This window comes from Rutidosis leptorrhynchoides, unplaced genomic scaffold (genome assembly GCF_046630445.1).
Source record: "Rutidosis leptorrhynchoides isolate AG116_Rl617_1_P2 unplaced genomic scaffold, CSIRO_AGI_Rlap_v1 contig299, whole genome shotgun sequence".
NCBI classification, from domain to species: domain Eukaryota; kingdom Viridiplantae; phylum Streptophyta; class Magnoliopsida; order Asterales; family Asteraceae; genus Rutidosis; species Rutidosis leptorrhynchoides.
Window position 1 is genome coordinate 18,379 of NW_027266541.1, and position 22,155 is coordinate 40,533.

At 35.9% G+C, this 22,155-nt stretch overlaps 5 protein-coding genes across 5 annotated transcripts; 2 read left to right on the forward strand and 3 right to left on the reverse strand.

The window, feature by feature from the left end:
• Positions 1 to 308: 308 nt before the first annotated feature.
• LOC139882672 (uncharacterized) lies at positions 309 to 773 on the reverse strand. The gene has a single exon (XM_071866951.1). The coding sequence runs from the start codon at positions 771 to 773 to the stop codon at positions 309 to 311; it is 465 nt and encodes a 154-aa protein (XP_071723052.1).
• A 3,355-nt stretch (positions 774 to 4,128) lies between these two features.
• Positions 4,129 to 4,854, reverse strand: LOC139882673 (F-box protein At3g07870-like). The gene has a single exon (XM_071866952.1). The coding sequence runs from the start codon at positions 4,837 to 4,839 to the stop codon at positions 4,129 to 4,131; it is 711 nt and encodes a 236-aa protein (XP_071723053.1). The 5' UTR covers positions 4,840 to 4,854.
• A 31-nt stretch (positions 4,855 to 4,885) lies between these two features.
• Positions 4,886 to 12,735, forward strand: LOC139882674 (uncharacterized). The gene is made up of 19 exons (XM_071866953.1): positions 4,886 to 4,976; positions 7,074 to 7,370; positions 7,465 to 7,550; positions 7,600 to 7,792; positions 7,906 to 7,977; positions 8,074 to 8,208; positions 8,323 to 8,406; positions 8,497 to 8,571; positions 8,730 to 8,852; positions 8,941 to 9,024; positions 9,127 to 9,261; positions 9,359 to 9,832; positions 9,904 to 9,963; positions 10,041 to 10,142; positions 10,249 to 10,356; positions 10,439 to 10,810; positions 10,897 to 11,168; positions 11,325 to 11,700; positions 11,795 to 12,735. The coding sequence occupies exons 1-19, from the start codon at positions 4,886 to 4,888 to the stop codon at positions 12,733 to 12,735; spliced, it is 4,080 nt and encodes a 1,359-aa protein (XP_071723054.1).
• Positions 12,736 to 13,445: 710 nt separating this feature from the next.
• LOC139882675 (protein AGENET DOMAIN (AGD)-CONTAINING P1) lies at positions 13,446 to 13,862 on the reverse strand. The gene has a single exon (XM_071866955.1). The coding sequence runs from the start codon at positions 13,860 to 13,862 to the stop codon at positions 13,446 to 13,448; it is 417 nt and encodes a 138-aa protein (XP_071723056.1).
• A 978-nt stretch (positions 13,863 to 14,840) lies between these two features.
• On the forward strand, positions 14,841 to 16,145 carry LOC139882668 (uncharacterized). The gene is made up of 3 exons (XM_071866946.1): positions 14,841 to 14,950; positions 15,930 to 16,008; positions 16,098 to 16,145. The coding sequence occupies exons 1-3, from the start codon at positions 14,841 to 14,843 to the stop codon at positions 16,143 to 16,145; spliced, it is 237 nt and encodes a 78-aa protein (XP_071723047.1).
• The last annotated feature ends 6,010 nt before the right edge of the window (positions 16,146 to 22,155 follow it).

A 22,155-nucleotide genomic window follows, 5' to 3' on the forward strand; every position in this document is an offset into this window, starting at 1 on the left:
TGTCTTGTTAAACTTCTTGTACATCTTTTCCATATTCTTTGTCAGTAGTGCCACCTGCTCATGAATCAAGTGTTGCTCACATGTGCTTACAGGTACATTGTCCACTCCAGTTTTGAAAGCAACAGATTTAGATTTGGACTTGTCTATATTCCTCATAGCCAAAGTCATCTCATGAGTTCTGAGCTTTCCCATAAGATCATCAAAATATAAGTTCTCGAACTCAGTAGATTCACTGATTGCATCCATCTTCGAGCTAAATTTCTCCGGTAGTGAGATCAACACATTTCTCGCCAAGAGCAGTAGATTCATTAGCAATATAACGAAGATTTTTTTTCAAAATCAGCAATAGTTTCATCATCTTTCATGGTTAGAGATTCAAACCAGGTAGAGATGAGATGTAGTTTCGATTTTCTGACTGATTTTGTTCCTTCGTATGTGAGTTGAAGTGCATCCCACAATTCCTTGGCGGTTTCGAAATTTTGGATGATCTTGAAGACACTGGGACGTACGGCACATTGGATGGTGCTAACAGCTTTGCTATTTGCAGCACAGGTAGTTGATTCAGCTGCAGTCCATTGGTCTTCACTCTTGACTGCTTCAACACCATCAACAATGGCAGTAGGAGGTGTCCACAGAACCTGTGTAGCACGCCGGATGGCTTCATCCTGGCTTTTCAGGTACCACTTCATTCTATTTTTCCAATAATCATAATTGGATTCCGTCAGTAAGAGAGGACGAGTGGTTGAACCGCCTTCTTCGATCTTGTCTTCCATGGTCAAAACAAGATCTTTTCTCAAGAAGATTTCTTAAGCCTGCTCTGATACCACTTGAAAGTGTATTCTGACCTAATTTGACAAATTAGTGCAGCTGTGCTAACAGTGGCAAGTTAACACAGTATAATAAAAATAGTGCAGTAAATAAATAACACAAGATATGTTCACGCAATTCGGTTTCCCTACTCTGCGGGGCCTCGCCCAGTGGTAAACGACATTCCACTATTCTTGCAACAATAGGACAGTATAATGATTACAATTAGCAAATATATAATCTACTTCCTATTTCACTAAGTATATTCTTCGTTCTACCTTAACTGCCTAATCAAAACGGACTAGGACTTACACAGATGCCTTGCCAAACGGGTAAGGACTTTCTTGTATCCTCCTCACAGAATACAAGCGCCGGTTGCCTTGTCAGACGGACAAGGACTTTCTTGCAATCCCCAAACGAATTACAAGCGCCACCAAAAGATGCACTGCAAAGAACAACTCTATAGTAGTTTGATAAGTGCTCACAGTATATTCGCACACCCTCTCAACAGTTCACAGACACACAGGTAAACAGATAGTGAACAGTAAGGTTTAGAAAAGAAGGTATCTTTGGGTTGTAGTGTCTTCTTTCTTTTATACTTGAAATCAAACCCGTTGAGAATAAAACTCCTTCATTAATTCGGAAATCAAATTCCTATTCGAATCTCATAAAAATCCTTTCTCTAATATACTTTCCTTTTGTTCAGGATTTAATTAAGATTCTTTTTCAGAATAGGAAACTATCTTTAAATCAAATCAAATCAAATCAGATCAACGACTGTATCAAATCGGATCAAGTAAGGATTCTTCAGTTACTAGTTTCCCAATAAGACTTGTACTCCAAGATCAAATCAAATCTTCTGTAGAAAGTGATTTTGACGAAAATAGCCAACTTCAGTAACTGCCGTGTAAACAGAATCAGACTAACACAAGTTGTGTTAGTTTTGTCTCAACATGTCTAACTCTTACGGAAGCTCAAAACTCAACTCGATTAGTTAAAGATAGACTAAATAAGTACTTTCAAAGTTATACATAGAATAGAACCATACTAAATTCTTGATATGTAATAGATAAAACTAAAGATTAAGTGCCATACAAGTAAAGCAGAGCAGCAACTAATACCAAATTCTGAAAAGAAGGATCCTTACCACCTTGTAGTCATTATTAATCAAATCGAAGCCAAACCTTAGATTCGAGATTACTTCAATATCACAAAAATCCGCGAAATTGGGTTCAGGGAGTCGTAGCGTCTTCTTAATAGTTGGGCTCCATATTATGATAGAGCTAACATCATCCTCTGGGAAGCTGAGCAAGTCATTACAAACACCAATACGAATTTCACGAGGAAATGGACGAATGGGAAACGTAAAGCGCTTGTAAAAGTCCAAAATTTGATCGTCCAGACGAAGTTCAAGCTCATACTTGCTTTGCCAGATGAGAAAAGATGGGTTCACATTGTTTTATGAGTAGAAGCCATGGCTTTTCCACACACATGCAAGCACCTAGGGTTTTGACGGGTAGCCTTTGAAAAATGTTGGATAACAACTCTACTGGTAAATCTTCCATTGATTTTGGATTTTCACTTTTGCAGATTTCACTGTGAATGAAAATGTGGATAAGGTAAAAGAGAAGAGAAAAACTGGAAGATGGTTGAAAAAATGTATGTGGCTGGAAATTGTTTGAGAGTAGCCTGGGTACTAGATTCTTGTCTTATGTGAGACACATATGGGCTTTATTTGGACTTTAGTTGGGCTTTCGGCCTTGCCTACTTGAGCTCACAAAAGAGAGTTTGATAAGCTGGATGATATAAACCCAGCAAATTTTAATGCTAAAAAAACGTGTTGCTAAAAAATTAAGGTCGGTTAACTTCAAAAAAGTAAAAAATTAAGTCGGTAATATGAAAAGCGGACCTATTCCGACCGATTTTACTGAAACAGAACGGTTGTCAAAATCCTTTGGTAACAGTAGCTCAACTTTTAACCGAAATTATTGATCGATCGATTTTGACCATCGTTGGTATCAATAGATCAACTCTTATCTAAAATTATCGATCGGTCGGTTTTGACCACCCTTCTTACCGGCCTTTGCTACCACTCGGCCTTTGCTACCCTTCTTAATCGGTCGGTTTCACTACCCTTCTTAACCGAAATTTCCGATCAGCCGGTAAGAGGGTGGTCAAAACCGATGGAGTGCCCACCAACACGACGTGATTTAATTGTGGCATCTTTTCTAGACTGTACCGAGCCAAACAGATAATTCAAATTCGACCTATTAAATCTATAAATTTTGAATTGAAATTAATTGGTCTAATCAAAGTGCTGGTCAATTCAATGTATCCATTATAATCTAACATTACAACATACACATGATACATAATTTCTCATAGTGGTATAGTTGTCTATCAATCTGTAGGAACCAAGCATGCATGGGAGAGTTTGGTGTCTTTAACACTTTAGGAAAGCTAAAGGAAGGAGAGGGAATGGTTTTTTCTTTGTGGGTGTGATGTGTTAGAAATTGGTAGGAATACTAGTCCTTTATTTTGTGATATGGTCCCAAAAATCGTACTTTAAGTTTTGAGCTCTAATTATAAAGGATATATATCAACCTAACAAAAAGGATTGTTGATAAAGCTTTTAATCTATGGGTTGAAAAAACTTGGAACCAACAAAAAATAATTGAATTTCTCGCGATGGTCTTTTTAATGAGGTGATAAAAGTTTATATATAGCAATTAAGTGTAGTATGTGCAATCGATTTACTGCCTAGAATAATAAACAATGTTGAAAAATACCAATCAGCATTTCACATAGTCCGAGTCGCAAAAGATTGCATACTATTCACGCGTACAAAGTTTGCCAATTGCTCGTGCTACTTTTCTCATCACCATATGTCATAATCAGAATAATGAGATGCATCAACGGTTTCAGCATCGGCATTGTCCAGCAAAACCAAAGTTTCCTTAAAATTTATAATAGATTTTGAAAGCTCCATTTCCCCATTGTCATTCCCAAAATGATCCCCCAACTCAACTGCAAGTTCCTTATCTGCCCCGATCTCAGGATCCGACAATATAAGCGGCATGAACGGTCGGCCATCATTGTACCCCAATATCTTCCACAATAATTGTCCGTTATTTAGAAGCCCCCATACATTTACAGAGACGATAGACAGTTTTGTCGCACTAGCATCAAATTTCCATATCTTGGCCCATGACTCCACACAGCCATACTTTCTCATCGCCCATACTTCTAATAAGGATTCCGACTTTTTACAAACTGCGATTGAAGATTCTTTGTACACTTGTAAGTAAGTGGACATTAATATTATGAGATCATACAGGCCTCTGGAAATGGAATTTCTCGAAATACTTCATCATTCAGATCGAAAGCCACAATCACAGAGACATCATCGTAGCAGGAAACCAACCAATACAGAGCACCTTTGTTAGTAAGTGAAGGACCCGAGAAGTGAGCATACCTTGGATGAATTTTTGAGATTATTTTCCAAGAATTTCTGTTCAAGGAGAAAACTTCGACTTGACTAGGTCGCCAATCTCTGAAAATAAGAACCCTAATCACCTTGTAGTCATCACTGAGCGAATCAAAGCCAAACCCTGGATTCAGGTTGACACTATGTTCATAAAAAATTGTGAAATTAGGTTCAGGCTGACTTAGCTTCTTTTGAATAGTTAGGTTCCACAATATGATGGAACTAAAATCATCCTCTAAGAAGCAGATCAAGCCATTGCATATACCTATGCGATTATCACGTGGGAATACGTCAAATTCATCAAGAGGGAATCTGAACCGCTTGTGAAATTCCAAACTTTCATCGTCGAGACAAAGTTCAACATCATAATTGCTTTTCCACAATATCAAAGGCGGATTCTTGTTGTTTTGGGTGTATGAGGAGACGAACCAAGGGGTTTTGATGATGGAAAGCCACGGTTTTTTCACGCACATACAAAGACCTAGGGATTTGGTCGGTAGTCTCTGAAATATATTGGATAGCACCTCATTTGGTAAGTCTTCCATCGACGTTTTCGGTCGCTTGGGCCGATTCTTGTCCATAAAGTAAAAAATGCTGCGTGAAGTGAAAACTGGAAGGACGTCTGTAGCGGGAGAAGAGACAGAATACTCTGTTTCTCTAAGCCATGCAATTGGCTTTATTAGTCATTTGGCCCAAGATACTTGAGATAACAAAAATCGAATTTTTCTACCGAACAAATAGATAAATATCAAACCCGATTGAATAAAAAATATTCGAATTGAAATACAATAAATTGGTGTAATTAAACGTCAGGTCAATTCAGTCGGTTATGTCTCTCAGGCTATAATCTGACACTACCTGGGGCTGGCTGTATATAGTATATATACTATAACTACGTAACACAAAGAACATACACGTGATAGATATAGATATCAATCCAATTTGAAGATACTAGCAAATAACGACACATTAGTATTTATCCATTCTTTTCTATCACTATTTTTCTTAATCAATAAATAAAGATATAGGTTCCTTGTGATTTAGGTTTTGGAATAGTAACCACGCATGCATGAAAGAGTACTTAGGTGACGTTTCTCATATGAAACGAAGAAATTTCTAGTGATTGGTCAACGATTTAATTACCCCAGACCCCAAACCAATCCAGAATTAGTACTCAATTTGAAAAAAGAAAAAAGAAAAAACAGTACTATGATAGTAGTAGTAATAAAAAGAAAACAAAAGGAGACATGATCTAATCAAACAAAGGAAACGACAGTAGTCTAGTCTAGTATAAAGTACAGTAAAATTAGTATACACAACACGGTCATGTTGTGTCAGCTTTGTCCGCATGGCGACTAATTTTAATTGTCATTCTAAAACAAACAGAATCAAACTGAAATCAACGCCACTATATTAAACAAATCCTTCAATTTCATCTCTAAAAGTCCAAAACTTTTTTCATTTCATTCATTGCCAACCTCTAAATTCTCAACTCCACCATTAAAATTAAAATATATTAAAACCCCACCAAAGAAAATCTCTTTCTTTCTAATTGACTCTGTCTTTGTTATTTAAAGAGCTGCTATTTTGTTGTTTACTGTTTCTCTACATGTAAAAAACTCTTCTTTCGGACGGGGTCATCGGTTTTAATTGTGATTTAGTGTATCAGTACTGTACTTGAGCAATCAATCAAAGCTGTTACTTTTTTCCGAGCATGGAAAAATCAAAGAGCTGCTTAATAAGTCGTTTTGATGATGGTACTGTAACTTTTCCTTCTTGGGTGGTTCCTTCTACCAAACTCAGTTCTTATTTGTCCTCAAAACCACCTTTTCATTGCTTTATTTCCAATGTTTGCTGTTGTGGGTCTATCGTTCACCTCTAACTTCCATTTTTAGGTTCTTGCTTCAAGTTATCAATCAGTTTGTTTTTTTTTTTCCTTTTAAAATAAATTCAATCCCTGTTTTTTATTGGGTATTTAATTCCTTTTGATTCTTATGAGATGGGGATTTTGGTGGCGCCCTTGATTCTTCAGCTGTTGAGCTTCTGCATCTTTGGATTTTATTATGCTGTTCAAGGATCTATAGGTGACTTCTTTTTGCTTTTCTTCTTTTTTTTTTCACTTTTATAATTCTGTATTTAATGATGTAGTATGATTGAATTACACCCAATTCATTTAAGCTGTTTATATATTTCATACGTAGTTAAATCATTAGTTAGGTGATCAGGTTTCATATGACCTTACTTCATATGTTATTTGCATGATCATGATCACTGATTTTTAGACCTTAGCTTGTAGTTTTCAGCTTATCTATGGTAATTATGGCATGTTAGTGGATCGGAACTCTCACTTAAGTTGCATACTTCGTACCATAATTTTATTTTTGTTTTGGATCAGCTGCAGAGGCCTTGTTCAATTCCCTAGACTTAAAATGATTAGTCTTGGGAATGGTCTTTACGAAATTCCGGAAATTATATTTTTGATGTAATATTTCATGGTCTTATTTTTACAACTTAGATTATTGGGTTGTTCCTGTTGTACATAAAATGGAGAATGATATGATACCCTGGCTCTTAGGAATCCAAGCACACTTGTAGTCATTTTGTATGGCTAATTGAGTCTTGTAGATTTTGGTACATCAAGAAAGAGTAGAGTGTCTGTCTTTGTAGGAATTCTTTCAGTCCAAGTTCAGTGAAAGATGTTGAAACACTTTTTACTCACATCACATGTAACTTAAATCGCAATTAACTAACAGAATCTGTTGCCTTCAAAATAATCCAGCGCCAGATTTACAGCCTTCAGCTGCTTCATTACCACCTCCTTTTCCCACCGTTCCAATTGTTCCGATAGCTGAATTTCCGCCGCCCAATGTGGCTCCCCCTCCTCTGCCTAAATCGGCTGAAGTTCAAAGGCATGATCCCCCTCTGTCACCAACCACTACTCCTAGTAATGAAATCTCTCCTTCCCCTTCAATTGTTCATCTACCATTGTTGCCTCCAACTGTACCACCACCGTATCAGACAGCTCCTCCCCCCTTTATTATCGGAGGAAATGTACTGCCACCGTCCAGTGTTTCAGGTAAAGGACTGTCTTAATATTTGCTGTATACTTTTTCTATTTCTCTAGTCCCTATATGTTTTATAAAAATCCAATATGATCCTTCACTTTTTAGAAATGCCAAAATTGGTCCTTTTCTTGAAGAGAAAAATTTCAAAGATAAGGACCAATTTCAGACTTCTTAAAAGAAAACTACCAATGGTTGAAATTTTTGTTAAATCATAGCGGTTAAATGCTGTGCTATCATCAGGTTCATCACACTTTAGTCTTAAATGTCCTCCTTTTGTTTCTTCTATATGAGGCTACAGAAGCAATGCCTTCAATGAGTTGGCCAAAACCATCACCTTCGATTCAGCCACACATGTCAGCCACCTTCCCGCCGATTTCTGATAAAAGGAATTCATCAGAGCATGGGTCTTCTATCCCACGACATGTAGCACCAGGTATGCACTACTGGTCAGTGGTCAGGCGTCAAGTTTAAGCAATATTACAATACTATACATATTTCCTTCTGAATGAGTTTTTTTTTTCCCCTCTCCCTCTCTGTCATGATCAGTTGTATCACCATTTAGACCTTCCTTGCCACCTAATGTTCCTGAGATTCCTTTTCCGCCATCCAGTGATTCAGGTCATGGCTGCTGTTGTTTGTTGGTATGGCATTAGTGAATTTTCTGGTAGACCTCAGGTTTTGAACCTTATTTTTTCTTTTCTTGTGTGGTTACAGTACGGATCCCTTTGAAGATGCCACCTCAAATTGCACCTACCATCCAACCAGAAATTCCTGGAACTATACCTCCCGTTGCACGTGAAAGAAATTCATCGGATAACAACTCGCCTGTGCCGCAGCCTATTGCACCAGGTATGCATCGTTACTTATGTAGTTATGTACCATCAATGAATTTTCCTTCACAATTTCTCCTGAATGAGTAAATTTTATTTATTATTCTTTTAAATTAATTACCATTTTCCACAGTGAATTCCCCAGCTAGGCATTCAGGACAAACTCCTCAAGTATCCAAGCCAGTCATGCCTGAAGTAACACCTCCAGTATCTCCAGGTACGCCACCATGCCATGTACACATTTAAAGTTCTGACAATCAACCTGAAGAAATTTACAGTTTGTGTTTGCCCTTTCTTAATGATACAGCACCTGTTGCATCACTGCAGAACTCATCTGTTAGCCCGTCAATTATGCATGGAATATCGCCATCAATAATGCCAGGTACATTTTATTTAGGAAAAATCAATCAGAATGCATCAAAAAATTTACAATGATAAAGCACAAAGCAAAGCACCACAATTTATTCCATTTTCCCTCTTAGCAATGATGAGGGTAGGGTGTCTGAACTCTGATCCTTGTTTCCCCATGTGTCATTACAGTGCCATCGTCTTCAAATATGTCGCCTCAAAGTGCACCAATAATGCAGGGAACTTTTCCACCCTCTGCAATTGAAACAAATTCATCAGATAATAGGTCGCCTACATCGGAACCTATTGCACCGAGTAAGCATTTACTGTTGCTGTGTTGTTTTATAATCAACGAATTTCCATCAGCATATTTACTCTATTTCTTCTTCCTTCTAATCGTAAGTCAATCCCCCACCGAGGCATTCAGAACAAGCTCCTCCTGTAACCCAGCCAATCATGCCTGAAAAAGGACCCTCTGTATCGCCAGGTACGTACAATAGTTAGTAGCTTGTGTTTTGCCATGTGAAACTTACACGTTAAGAAACCGATTTCCTTAAAATTAAATGTGTCTGTCTGTATGAGGCTGCAGATACTTTTGTCGCTCCTATCTCATCTCGACCTCCAAAAAGCCCTGACTTGAAGAATCATGGAATTCCAGTTGCAGCATCACCAATTGAAACTCCTAAACCATCACCTCAATTAAACCATTCTTCACCAACTAATGGTACGTCGTACATGTATAGTCGGACAAATTAGTACTCAGAATTAACTATAATCTACAACGATGAAGATATTGAATTTTCAGACATTATCATTTTCAGGTTCTTCTTCTTCTGCCGTAGCTCCGTCCTCCTCAAACAGAACCAGGAGCCACTACGATGATACTTCTATACCGTCTCCATCTTCACCTCCGACCTCACCTCATTTCTATAATGTCCCTTTGTCATCTCCTTCTTTCGAGTCTCCTCCACATGGACGACATCAGTCGCCGGAGTCTTCGCCAGTAACCTCACCTCGTGAAGCCATGAACCAAAGTTTCGGTACTCCAATCCCATCTCCAATCAAAGGAAATCTTTCACCAGCATCTTTGCCTTCAACCCCACCTCACAAATCTATAAACCATACTTATGAAGCTCCCCTTTCATCTCCTCCAAAGCCTCATCCTGATGAAGGACATCATTCGCCGACATCGTCGCCTCTAGAAGCTTCTAAGGAAACTCGCCACGTGCCGAAGTCCCCCAGCCCTGCTCCTGCATTGCCTCCTCATGTTTCTCCTCCCACTTCAGAACACCGAGGTTAGATCTTTATTTTCAAGGTTGGATCTTTATATTTATTTCGTTAAATTTATCTCATGTCCTATGTATAGGTCCAATAAACCCTCAGACAAGCCCACAAAAACAATATGCTCCTCCACCCTTCAGTCCAGGTAATAAACTATATAGTGTGAAACTGAAGTTACTTGGTTGATTGTTTCTGCTACTAACAGTTTTCTTGCCTTGTCAGTGCCATCTTTTTCACCATCCCATTCTCCCCATTCCGCATCAGCGAGCCACGTGTCACCAGCTCCTTCACCATCTCCAGGAGCTGCATCTGGCCATTCTGAAAGTAAATTTATTCTACATCCTTGTTCAAATTACATAGAAATTCTTATTTTTCATTATCTATCTATCTAATATTAACTGTTATCTAAAATGATGGTTCCATTTTGAAGTGACTGGTCTCGTTCCTAAACTTTCTCCATTGGGGTCTTTGCCAAAGAGTCCAATGATGCCACCCCTACCGCTGATTCAAGCATTTCCACCTCCACCTCCTAATGCCAGTATGCTCTTTTCTTTTCTACCGTCCTTTTAGATATTCTCCTCTTTTTTAAGTCATATACTTGCATTATTTGTAATCTGTAGACTGTGGTTCTACCATTTGCGTGGAGCCAAGCACAAATACTCCGCCAGGGGCGCCCTGTGGGTGCGTGTTGCCTATGCAAGTTGGTTTGCGCCTCAGTGTTCCTCTTTACATTTTCTTCCCATCGCTTTCCGAACTTGCCGAAGAAATTGCTGCTGGAGTTTCTATGAATCAAAGTCAAGTTCGTATAATGGGAGCCACTGCTGCTAGCCAGGAATCTGACAAGACAGATACTCTCATTGACTTGGTACCTTATGGAAAAACATTTAATAAAACCACTGCACTTGTGACTTTTCAGAGGTTTTGGCAAAAACAAGTTAATATCAAAACCTCTATTTTCGGAGATTACGAAGTTTTATATGTGCGCTATCCAGGTACTGTATGATGTCTCATATTACAGGTTACTTTGCTATGATATTGTGTATTTACATGAAAAATTCACACAATGTTGCACTTGTAGGCTTACCTGCCTCTCCACCTCCAAACATTAACATGATAGATGGTGCATATCCTGGTAATCAAGATGGAAGAACGATAAAGCCACTTGGGGTGGACGTGAAAAAAAGGCAGCATAATAAAGGTCTTAATGGCGGAATTATCGCCATCATAGTTCTGTCATGTTTTGTTACTTTGATCTTTGTTTGTGCTGTTGCTTGGGTCTTTCTAATCAAACATAGAGACAATGTCTGTCTACTAGAAGTACAACCACCACAGCCATCAGGTATTGCTAATGTGTCGACAAAATTAGTTTGCTTTCTATCCTGTCAGGCTAGTTCTGTTCATTTCCTAGAGTGTGTTTGTTTGGCCATTTTGGATTTATTCTCTACCTAGAAAACATAAAGTGTTTGTTTTGTGCTGTTTTTAAAATTAAAGCATTAATTTTTTCAGATGGAAATGGCCTCAATTCTGCATTTATTATCATTTGGCTCTACTAGCATTCCAACTTACACAGGATCTGCCAAGACTTTTAGTTCAACTGATTTAAGAAAAGCCACAGATAACTTTAATGAGTCAAGGATACTTGGAGAAGGAGGATTTGGAAAAGTGTATAGCGGTGTTTTTGAAGACGGAACCAAAGTAGCAGTCAAAGTTCTAAAGAGGGACGATCAACAAGGTGGCCGAGAGTTCTTGGCTGAAGTTGAAATGCTTAGTCGTCTTCACCACAGAAATTTGGTCAAGTTGATCGGTATATGTACAGAAGAGCAGGCTCGATCCTTGGTATACGAACTCATTCCAAATGGAAGTGTGGAATCTCATTTGCATGGTATAGTTGTTTTGCCTGGGATAAATAATACCCCAATTAATCCCTGTATCTTAGTAGAAATCTCTTATTGGTTCCTTTGTTTCTTTTTTGTCAGGAGTTGACAAGGAGTCTGCTCCTCTCAAGTGGGAGGCCAGAATAAAGATAGCTCTTGGTGCAGCACGTGGACTGGCTTATCTTCATGAGGATTCAAGCCCTCGAGTCATACACAGGGACTTCAAGGCCAGCAACATTTTACTGGAAGATGATTTTATGCCGAAAGTGTCTGATTTTGGCCTAGCTCGAACTGCCACGGATGAGGAAAGCAGACACATATCAACGCGTGTCATGGGAACTTTCGGATATGTAGCTCCTGAGTATGCAATGACTGGTCATCTTCTTGTCAAGAGTGACGTTTACAGCTACGGCGTGGTCCTTCTCGAACTTCTAACTGGAAGAAAACCGGTAGACATGTCGCGGTCACCTGGCCAAGAGAATTTAGTTGCTTGGGCCCACCCTTTCCTCACGAGTAAGGTTGGATTAGAAAGAATCATCGATACTTGTCTACATGGCGTTCCCTTTGATAGCGTGGCCAAAGTTGCAGCCATTGCTTCCTTGTGTGTACAACCGGAGGCGTCGCACCGTCCTTTTATGGGGGAGGTCGTTCAAGCTCTCAAGCTTGTATACAATGAGTACTGTGACGACGAGGCAAGAGATGCGGGGGCAGCATCTCGTTGCCGCTCGTGCAACGACGATTCTCCCTCTGACGACGTGGAATTAGGTAGAAACGGCAATGGCTGCTCTGGACAGTTGCCTGATCGTTTTCAAAGCCGTTACACTGAGCTCACTTGTGATGTTGAGACCCAGCTTGATCCTGAGAAAGGACTCTTGTCAGCATCAGCAGGTTTGGGAAGACAGGAATCCGGGTCATTATTTAGGAGATCATCTTCTAGTTCCGGTCCATTGAAAGTGGGAAGTAGCAAACAGTTGTGGAAGAAAATAAGGAAACTGTCTGGGAGCAGTGTGAGTGAACACAGGTTTGGAACTTCCCTATTGTGAATACAGAAGGAGGAGATACTAGGAATAGAGAAATGCCTTTTTTGTTATGATACAGAAATGTACAGAATTATGTTTTATCATTAACGAACGCAGTGAATTTTCCAAGCATTCAAATTTTGCTGAATCTTTTGTAACAGAAACCGTTCATATATACTACTACATATATTTAAACTGTAACTTACCGGCAGTGAGAAACTCTCAATTATATTTATATATAAATACATAAAGAAAATATAATATATTTTGAGATGAGAAGAAATAGTTGTTTGATAAATTTCTTGGCGGGGCATGAAAGTTCTAGCCTTTATTTTTTCTTTTTGTTTAAACCTTATGATGAAACTATACGTACGCTGGATGATAAAAATTACTAGTTCCATCTTTACATGTAATTTTAATTTGTATGTAATTTTCTCGTTGAAACTTATTTGGATTAATTTATTTCGTAGCAGATTAGACTTTAGAGAACAACAGAGAACCCCATTCCAAAAAAAAAAAAAACAGAGAACAGAACAAGCATAAAAAATAATATAAGAAGCAAATAAACATATACTAATATTAATCGTCAATCATCGGAGCTACATTATAGGTGGTTCAATCAAATAGATCTACTATAGCATACTATAACAAAATTAATTTTCCATAGAGTAAGATTTCATTATAACTGCATAATTCCTATAAACTACATAGATTCTGTCAGATTATAAGCCTATCTATGATGGGGAGTAGATCCATTTTCCGTTGACGAATTCTTTATGAGGCTTGAGATGAGTAATCGGGTAAGCAATCTCGCAATTGTAGAGATCGAAGTAAACAATAAACATCGACCCTTTCTTGCCGGTAATCTCGCCGACCCACCATGCATCTTTGTCGTAAGCGTCGACTTTGGTCAAATGTTCAGAGGCAGACAAAGGTAAAGATCTTGGCGATATCGGACGAACCTCGTCGGATCGAACAACTTCACGTAAAGGGATTCTCTCGTCGTATTCGTCTACAAGCTTGCTGTACTGTACTAGATAAGACCCGTTTGGCTTTCGAGAAATTACTGTCGCTGCTAAGTAGGAACCTTGGAAACCGTCTTCTTGGCTGCAAATTTCGACTCGATCGCCAGGTTGAAAAGTTGGTGCCATTGCTGAAAAGCAGAGAAATTGTTTTTAAAATAGGATATTTTCCCCAACTTTCACTTAATGGCAGAGCTAGGATCAAAATTTGTGGTTTCAAAATCAGGGTTAATATTTAAATTTTTATGACGTTGAAAATATTTAAATCGCATCGCGATTTTTTAGACAAAATTCAAATATCAATCTACTTAAATTTAATTTTTTAATAAAAAATTATTAAATAAATTTATTACGTAGTACTTAAAATTTGAATGTATATTTCTTTTGTTAGATAATTTATTTGTATAAATCTTTTAAAAATCTAAAATTTATTAAGATGATCTATAAAAATTTTAAATGATAATGCAATATATTTTTAAATCAAATCATTTTATTAAAATCAATGAAAATAAAAATTCATGATTCTGTTTGTTTGTGTAGCATATCATTCGTTAGATGGATTAAAATTATATAATAATAAATTATTGAATTAAAAAATTATAAAAATTGAAATAATTTTTTGAAAAAAATTGTGGGTTCATAAGAACCCAGAACCTTCAACATGGCTCAGCCATTATCACTTCCCAATGATCATTAAATAATGGTGCACCGCTACGCTAGTTGTCTAATTGATTTACTAATAAAGTATAAGGATCCAATTGAAAATTTATAGTTAGTATAAGTACTATATATGTATTTTATTCCGATTTAAAATCAAAGCATGAATCAACAGAGCCCGACGAGTCCACGTGGCGGAGATACAACATAGTTAAATGAACCGTGGAGCAGGGAATATCAGAAGACTAGCGTGCTCTGACTATTTAGTCAGTCTTCTTCTTCTTCACTACAATCGTGATTTGTGAACATATAAACAACAGCAAGTGAGATCCAAATTTGATTCTCGCCATGGTAAGGATCAATTCGATTGATTAAAATTCTGTTTTATATTGGTTTTTGCCTTTATGATGTATGTATAGTATCTTAAAGTTTCGATTTTTTTCCCCCTTAATGATGAAGGCACCAAAACCAATCACGAGCCCAGTCCCCGATGCGTGGTACCCAACCCTAACTGTGATCATGCTCGCTATCGGACTCGTCATCACCGCCTCCTTCTTCATGTGAGCTCCAATTCTAATTCAATTTAATTAATCAATCGCATTGGTTTGTTTTATGATGAATGAATTTTTTGTGCTTAACTGTTAAAAATACTTACTTTTCAATCATGCTTGTTTGATTTTATTGGATTTTTAAGATGACCTTAAATTTTCATCATGTATCATCGATCGTATAATTGTTGGTTCATTCAATAGAAGAAGTTCTAGTCTGATGTTTGCATTTTAGTACTGTGTCATATTGCTCGTCGTTGACTTCATCACTTCCTTCCTTTGATTACCGCTGAATCTACCTTCAATAATGGAATCCATCATGCTTGTTAGTTGTGTTAAAGTGCTTTTTCATTTTTGTTTTGCAAAAACAATACTCTACATGAACGTAATGTGGTTCGTTGTGAAATTAGCTCTCAGGCATTGATTTCTATCTAGCCTGTTCGAGTTCTGTTTACTACAAAGCTAGCATTGCTGATTTCGTGCATCTTTCTTGCTTTTAGTAGATGAGATGAGATCCTCTTCTCCTCTTTGTTCTTCTCTGTGTGATCTCCGTGTCTAAAATGTTCGACATGCTCCTCATTTGTTGTCTAGTTAATTTTATATTTATTTTTGGCACCCCAAGTCGATGATAACACTTAAGTGTGAGCGAACCAGTATAGATTATATAGGGTGTTTTATACTCTATGTCTTTTCTTTAACGTCCCTCATAAAGACAAACCCAAAACACGAGAGATCATGTACTGGTGTGAGTTTAGAGTGTCCAGGATTATTGACTAATTACGATTTTCAACATAAAGATATGGTTCTGTGGTTTATTATGCTAGCTCTCTTTAATTCCCATGTTCCAGAAACCATGTCTTTCAATAGTTGTAGAGGAGAAATGCATGTTTAATTTAGAGTGTTATTCGGACTCTTTTCCTATAAATGATCTTGAAATATCAATTTTCTTTTCAACACGTCATTTATTAATTGTGTGATATGTTATATGCAGCTATGAAGCAACTGTTTCAAGGAGAAATCGGAGTCTTGCCAAGGAGCTTACAACAGGGGCGATTGCATCTGTCTTCTTGGTATGGTTTTGCTATCTATGTTAGCTTCAGGATGTTTTTTCTTTTCCCAAATAATTTTTTCATCACAACGTGTATTTTGTCTTTTGCAGGGTTTTGGGTTCTTGTTCTTGCTGCTTTCATGCGGTGTTTATGTTTAAGTTCAACATATTGAACCGAGTTAAATTTTTGCTAAAGAAAGTATTAGAAACCTTTATTGGGTTGCATGACTTATTTCTTGTTCTAAAGTTAATGGGATGAGGCGAGAACAGTTTTTGATTACTGATGCAAAAAAATCATGTTATTGATAATTTTCACATGAAAATTGGGTTATGGTGTTGATGAATTTCTGTGTTAGTATGAATGATTGAACTCGCTATCATCACAAGTATGGGTGATGAGTGAGCATGATCAGGTCGTGATAGGCAGCTTTCTTATGTAGCTAATCTCATAACTAATGGGATATGCCCTCCTCTTTGCATTGAATAGTGAATTAGTAAAGAAAGCTCCCTATTTTTTTAATTTTTTTTTTCCATGTTAACAGAGAACTCTCATTTAATTAAAGGGAAAGAACTTCCATAGGAAGAGTACTGTGAGTGTACGAATTGCAAGTCATTTAAATTTAAATGTGCCGAACAATCGGTAACTTTATTACCACTACGCATAGTAAAAAAAAAACCTCTAAACCTAGCTTTTTTTTCTTATATCGTTAATGACAACGCGTCACCAAGCTTGTCGAGCTATCACCAGGATTGCTTATTTAGTCTTCTAGTTAATTCGAATATTTGAACAAACGTAAAAGAATTGATAGACAACAGTTTGATTTCGTACCTGGCATCTGGTGATGTTTGACAATCCAAAAAGCAGTCTATTTCCTTAATAAGCATCATAATTAACAACTGATGATGCAACTAGAATATGAGGCGCATGGGCATTTGGAGTTGAACAATTTGATAGACAACAATTTGCTTTCGTACCTGGCAAGTGATTCTACTTTATGTACTCTTGTTTAGTTATTCTTCTCTTTAATACTCCATCATCTTCCTTCCTTTTAATACAGAAGCTTTACCATACATACCTAGCTTTCTTTAACCACAAGTAATCTATCATTCTCTACTTCTTCTGCTAAAAATACCCTCCTCAACTAAATTACTATACTTCTCCACCTTCCTTCTACATTATCTTCAACATGTAAATACACAGTTTTTAAATATTTAAAATATAAGCCAGCATTCAACTTCTATTCCTAGGAATTTCTCTTGTTGAGCTTTCATTCAATGAACCAAAAACTCAATTTTTCTTCTCTTTCGGCAAAACTTTTCATGTAAAGGAGAAATCAATGGATTTGAAAGGACACCAACGGAGGAATTGAATATGGAAGAAGGTGAAAAGTTGAACAAGCCTACAACTCGGGAACTTTTAAACAAGCCTACAACTAGGAAAATTCACAACAAGCCTATGACTTGGAATCATCTTAATAAGCCTACGTGTCGGGATTCCAAACAAGCTTACAAGTTGGGACATTTGGGATTCCTCAATAAGGCTACAACTCGAAAACATATAAACAAGTCGGAATACTCTAAATACGTTTATAACTAAGGATAGGAAGCTTTGGACAAGGCTACAACTCGGGACACCATTACTCTCCACATGTAGTGAGACAATAACTATATTTTGGTCCCTTATCTTTTAAAATTATGAAGTTTATTAAAGCCCGTTATCTTCATTTTCACACTATTTACTGCTATTAATTTTCATACTATTAGAAAATGGGATGCATCCATTTTAATTAGAAATAAAAAATATATATATATAATGAATTTTAATTAAAAAATTTATTTAATAAAAAAATTAAAAAAAAATATAGTTTATTATAATTTTATTAAGAATAATTTTTTAAATATTATCTCTGTATTTGAATGGATGACACTTTGACACTTTTTTATACATACAAATATCATTAATTTTAATACATAAATTATCCTTACTTTTCAACTCTATCTTTTCTTTTTCTCTATTAAAATATTAATTGTATGTGTGTATAAAGTTAGTGGAGGGATAAAAGTGGAAAAATTGCATTGATATTCTCAAAAAAGACAAAAAAAATCCTCTAAAAACGTCATCTATTTGTATATGGAGGGAGTAACATATAATGAGTCAAATTTAATTCGCTAATAAAAAACTATGTGTCGAAATTAATTCAACAATGAAAGATATATGCACACTAGGGCGTGGCCCAATTGGCGAGCATCCCCTACTTCCGCGAGGTGAGGGGTTCGAGTCGTGCTGTCCGCACAATTATAATATAATAAAAAAAAATAAAAGATATATATAAATATAAATATATATTTATATGTCCGTCTTAATTTTAAAAAATGAGAATATGTTTCATAGGGAATATGTTTTTAAATAGAAAAAAAAATTATTATATTAGAAAAAAATAATTGGTAGAATTTTATTAGGAATCATTACGATTTTTGTTCTTGACTAGAAAAGGAAAAATAATAGCATTTGCTTAAAATTTTAACTTGATTCCTAATTAAATTCAAAATTTTAAAATACATGTGTCCAAATTCTATTCATCAGTAAAACGCTATATGTCGGATTTTGATTTGACAATAAAATTTTCAACAAATTGAAAAATTCTTCCTATTATCTATGAAATATGTTTTATCGCAATATTTATTATTAATGAGGTCGGAACTTTTGACATTTTTTTTCCTATTTACAACAAAATTAACACTAAAGATGGAGATTTGAATCCTATTGAGAATTATTGACATAAAATATGTATATCACATAATAACGTTTACGTATTTATAAAAATTATCGATTTTGTCACACAATTCATTATTAAGGAGATTCTAATATTTGTTTGACCCACTTATAATGAAATTAACACCATCTATGTATTTGATTGTCTAGTCTCCAATTACAAATATACACATTATCTATGATTTCCAAACTTATACAATCCAACATCTTTTTATGATAATATTTTGTAAATTTATTCAAATCGTATTTATATATCATATTGGACTCGAGACCTGTTACTTTGTCTAGACAAATTGATCTTCTCAAAAATCTGAATTACGTCAATAAATATGAATATGTAAATGTTAGAGTGTTGAGATTTTGGGAGCCAATATTTGATGTCTAGAAAATTTCAAGAAAATACTGCAATGAAGCTCTTAGACGATGCTAAGGTAATTGTTATTTTGTTTATTATGATACAAGTATCTAAAATCCTAAGAAGAGAATATTTATAATCTCAAAAATTTCATCATTGCATGTTATTGGAAATAGCGGAGTGAAAATTTTGAAAATAAAAATCACAACTCATCCCTTGAATGTGAAGTCGCACATTGATGTAATGGATGATGAACAAAATAATGGAGTTATACGTTTGGTAATCTATCTTATTATTATTTTAAAAAAATAAATTATTATATTTTTGAATTATATGCTTGGAGAAATTATTTTGTCTTTTTCCTTAGCATAGGCCTTCTATCTCTTCCAATTCACCTCTCATCAAGAGTTCATTGATGTGACTTTGATAACCGTTCGATGTGAGACTTTAAGACCCCACACATTCAACACGGGCGTGGAGCTATGGCAACCCAATACGAACGTGCACACATAACGAACGGATTTGAGCTGTGATATCATCATAAGATGCCTAATTCAACTCCAAATATTTGCATGAGTCATTATATGAAATGCTCAGATTTGGTAATCGCCCAATTCACACTTTAAAAAAGAATCAATCAATTTCACCAAAACTCTTTATCAAATACTCAATTTTTCTCTATAATTAATTTTCAAAAATTCCTAGCATCAATTGATCCTCAAGTTCCTCATTATGGTGAACACTATGTACCAATTAACCGTTCCATTAAATAGTTCACAATATCTTGTTTGAATAAACAGTTCGAACAACATAGCGTATACTTCGCTGAAATGCACCTCAATCATTGGAATAGGTGGATTGGTCAGTTGGTTGATAAGGACTTCGGTAAGTTGTCGATATTCCGGCAGTATATTGTATCGGTGCATTTACTATCACTATATTTAGCACGGTTGGTTTTGGCAACTTTCATGCAAACAATCAAAGAGAGATGGGGTTATCAGTCTATATATGCTCACTAATTTTGCGTTGGTGCCATATCTACATCACGAGTTTAGCGATTTTCTTTCCCGATTGATGGGTAGTTTCAATTAAATATAAATAATACACTAGATCTTTATTTTATTATATTTTAATTTATTTTTGTTAATACTTATTGTTTCATATTTTTTCTTTTATGTTAAGAGCTCTACTACAAATGAAACAGTCATGAAAGAGGATGTAAATAATGTCGACAATTATGGTAGAACAGATTTGATAGGTTAAAGGTATCTAAAATATCAAAATTAGCCTTATGTTAATCATATAAATGATATGAAGATATTTATTTATGCTTATTTCACCATCATGCAGCTGAGAAAGGAGACATAAATCGTGTGATGAGTCTACTAGATGGAGGGACATGTATAAATGCCAGAAGTCAATTAATTAAAATACAATTTCATTTCACTATTAATCTAAATTTTTACAATCTAAGAATAATTGTCGTGGGGGAGTATCATCAAATCGCTTGTTCAGTGAGTTGCTATTGAATCGTTCTAATGCTGGGATTGGCCCTGAATTCTCTAATTTTGAAATCAGTAGAGTATTTTGGAATGAGATTGAATTGAATTATTGTTGTATGATGCATGTTCACTTTTCGTTGATAACTTGGTTTTGAGTAATCTAGTACTAAAAATTTGTTCTGATAACGCATGGATGGGTCTAGAATCATTCGAGTTGAAATGCATCTCTGCTTGTGTTGCCTTGAGTAATATAGTCCCTTGTGAGAATCTGAATGGATATCTCGACTTTTCTGCTTCTAATTTTGCTATGAAAGAATCAAACACTCTTTGTTTTTGGTTGATGTTAAATTGTGTTTCGTTTGAAAAGTCTACCCTTGAATTTATTCTCGAGAATTTGATGAAATTCAAAGTTTGATGAATATATTACAAACGTATGCATATGTTGATGGAAATGGGGAAGAAAATTGAGGAAATGAGGAAGAAAATGGAGGAAATGCGAAAGTAAATGGTGGAGAAAATGCTAAAGTTGGAAATTATGATCAGAGTGGTGGTGCAGGAAATGTGGAACAAAATAATGGAAAAGAGCATGGTTTTGATTATGATGAAGCCAATCAAAGTGATGACATGATTTATAATTTGGAAACTGGTTTGGGAAATTGGTGATGTTAGTGATCTAGATGACGATTTTGAAGAAGAAGGGATTATGAAGAAGAAATATCCAATATACGAATTAAGACATGTTGTCATTCTTGTTTTTGAGGTTGAAATGCATTTTCTTTCACTAAAGGCATCTAAACATGCGATAAGGGACTTCGTCGTGTACAATGGTTATCCAATGTACTTTGACAAGATAGACAAAAAAAGAGTGAGAGCAAAATACAAGGGAAAGATTTGTGATGCCCACATTCGTGTGTCTGAAAATGGGGGGTCAAAAATATACATGTTGAAGACGATGGTGACTGAACATAACTCTTCAAGAACAAATTTGAATGCACTATCTAGTAGTCTGTGGCTGACAGAGAAAGTATTATCGGAGATAATGAGGAAGCCTACCATGTCCATTAGAGAATAAATGAAAGAAGTGAGGGAAAGTTGGAGGATTGACATAAGTGTTGATAAAACCTATGCGGTGAGGCTTATCGCTTTTGATATGATTAATGAGACTTACAAAATACAATATTCTAGGATAAGGGATTATAGTGCTGAGATATTACGGAGTAATCTCGGAGCCATTTCTATATTAACACATTCTGAAGATTAGTTCCATAGAATGTACGTGTCATTCCCAGGTTGTACTTATAATTTTCGATTCTGCAAGTTTGGTACTTTATTTGTTAATTTGAAATTTATTTGTTGATTTACATCTTATATGTTGCATGAGTAAAAATTCAATTTTTAATTTTTGTTTTTATTATCTACATGCCCTTAATTTGTGTTGGTGGTTCGTATTTGAATGGGCATAATACGAACCAGATCTTAATTGATGTTGGTGTAGATGCGGACAATCAGATTTTTCCCATTGTTGTTGACGTAGAGGAG

Bases quoted from the DNA above. Each gene is read 5' to 3' on its own strand.
- LOC139882672 (XM_071866951.1), bottom strand. From the start codon at position 773: ATGGAAGACAAGATCGAAGAAGGCGGTTCAACCACTCGTCCTCTCTTA.
- LOC139882673 (XM_071866952.1), bottom strand. From the start codon at position 4,839: ATGGAAGACTTACCAAATGAGGTGCTATCCAATATATTTCAGAGACTA.
- LOC139882674 (XM_071866953.1), top strand. From the start codon at position 4,886: ATGCTGCGTGAAGTGAAAACTGGAAGGACGTCTGTAGCGGGAGAAGAG. The intron at 10,143-10,248 runs GTAAATTTATTC...TCCATTTTGAAG, and splicing joins TGCATCTGGCCATTCTGAAA to TGACTGGTCTCGTTCCTAAA. The intron at 11,701-11,794 runs GTATAGTTGTTT...CTTTTTTGTCAG, and splicing joins TGTGGAATCTCATTTGCATG to GAGTTGACAAGGAGTCTGCT.
- LOC139882675 (XM_071866955.1), bottom strand. From the start codon at position 13,862: ATGGCACCAACTTTTCAACCTGGCGATCGAGTCGAAATTTGCAGCCAA.
- LOC139882668 (XM_071866946.1), top strand. From the start codon at position 14,841: ATGATGAAGGCACCAAAACCAATCACGAGCCCAGTCCCCGATGCGTGG. The intron at 14,951-15,929 runs GTGAGCTCCAAT...TGTTATATGCAG, and splicing joins ATCACCGCCTCCTTCTTCAT to CTATGAAGCAACTGTTTCAA. The intron at 16,009-16,097 runs GTATGGTTTTGC...TGTCTTTTGCAG, and splicing joins CGATTGCATCTGTCTTCTTG to GGTTTTGGGTTCTTGTTCTT.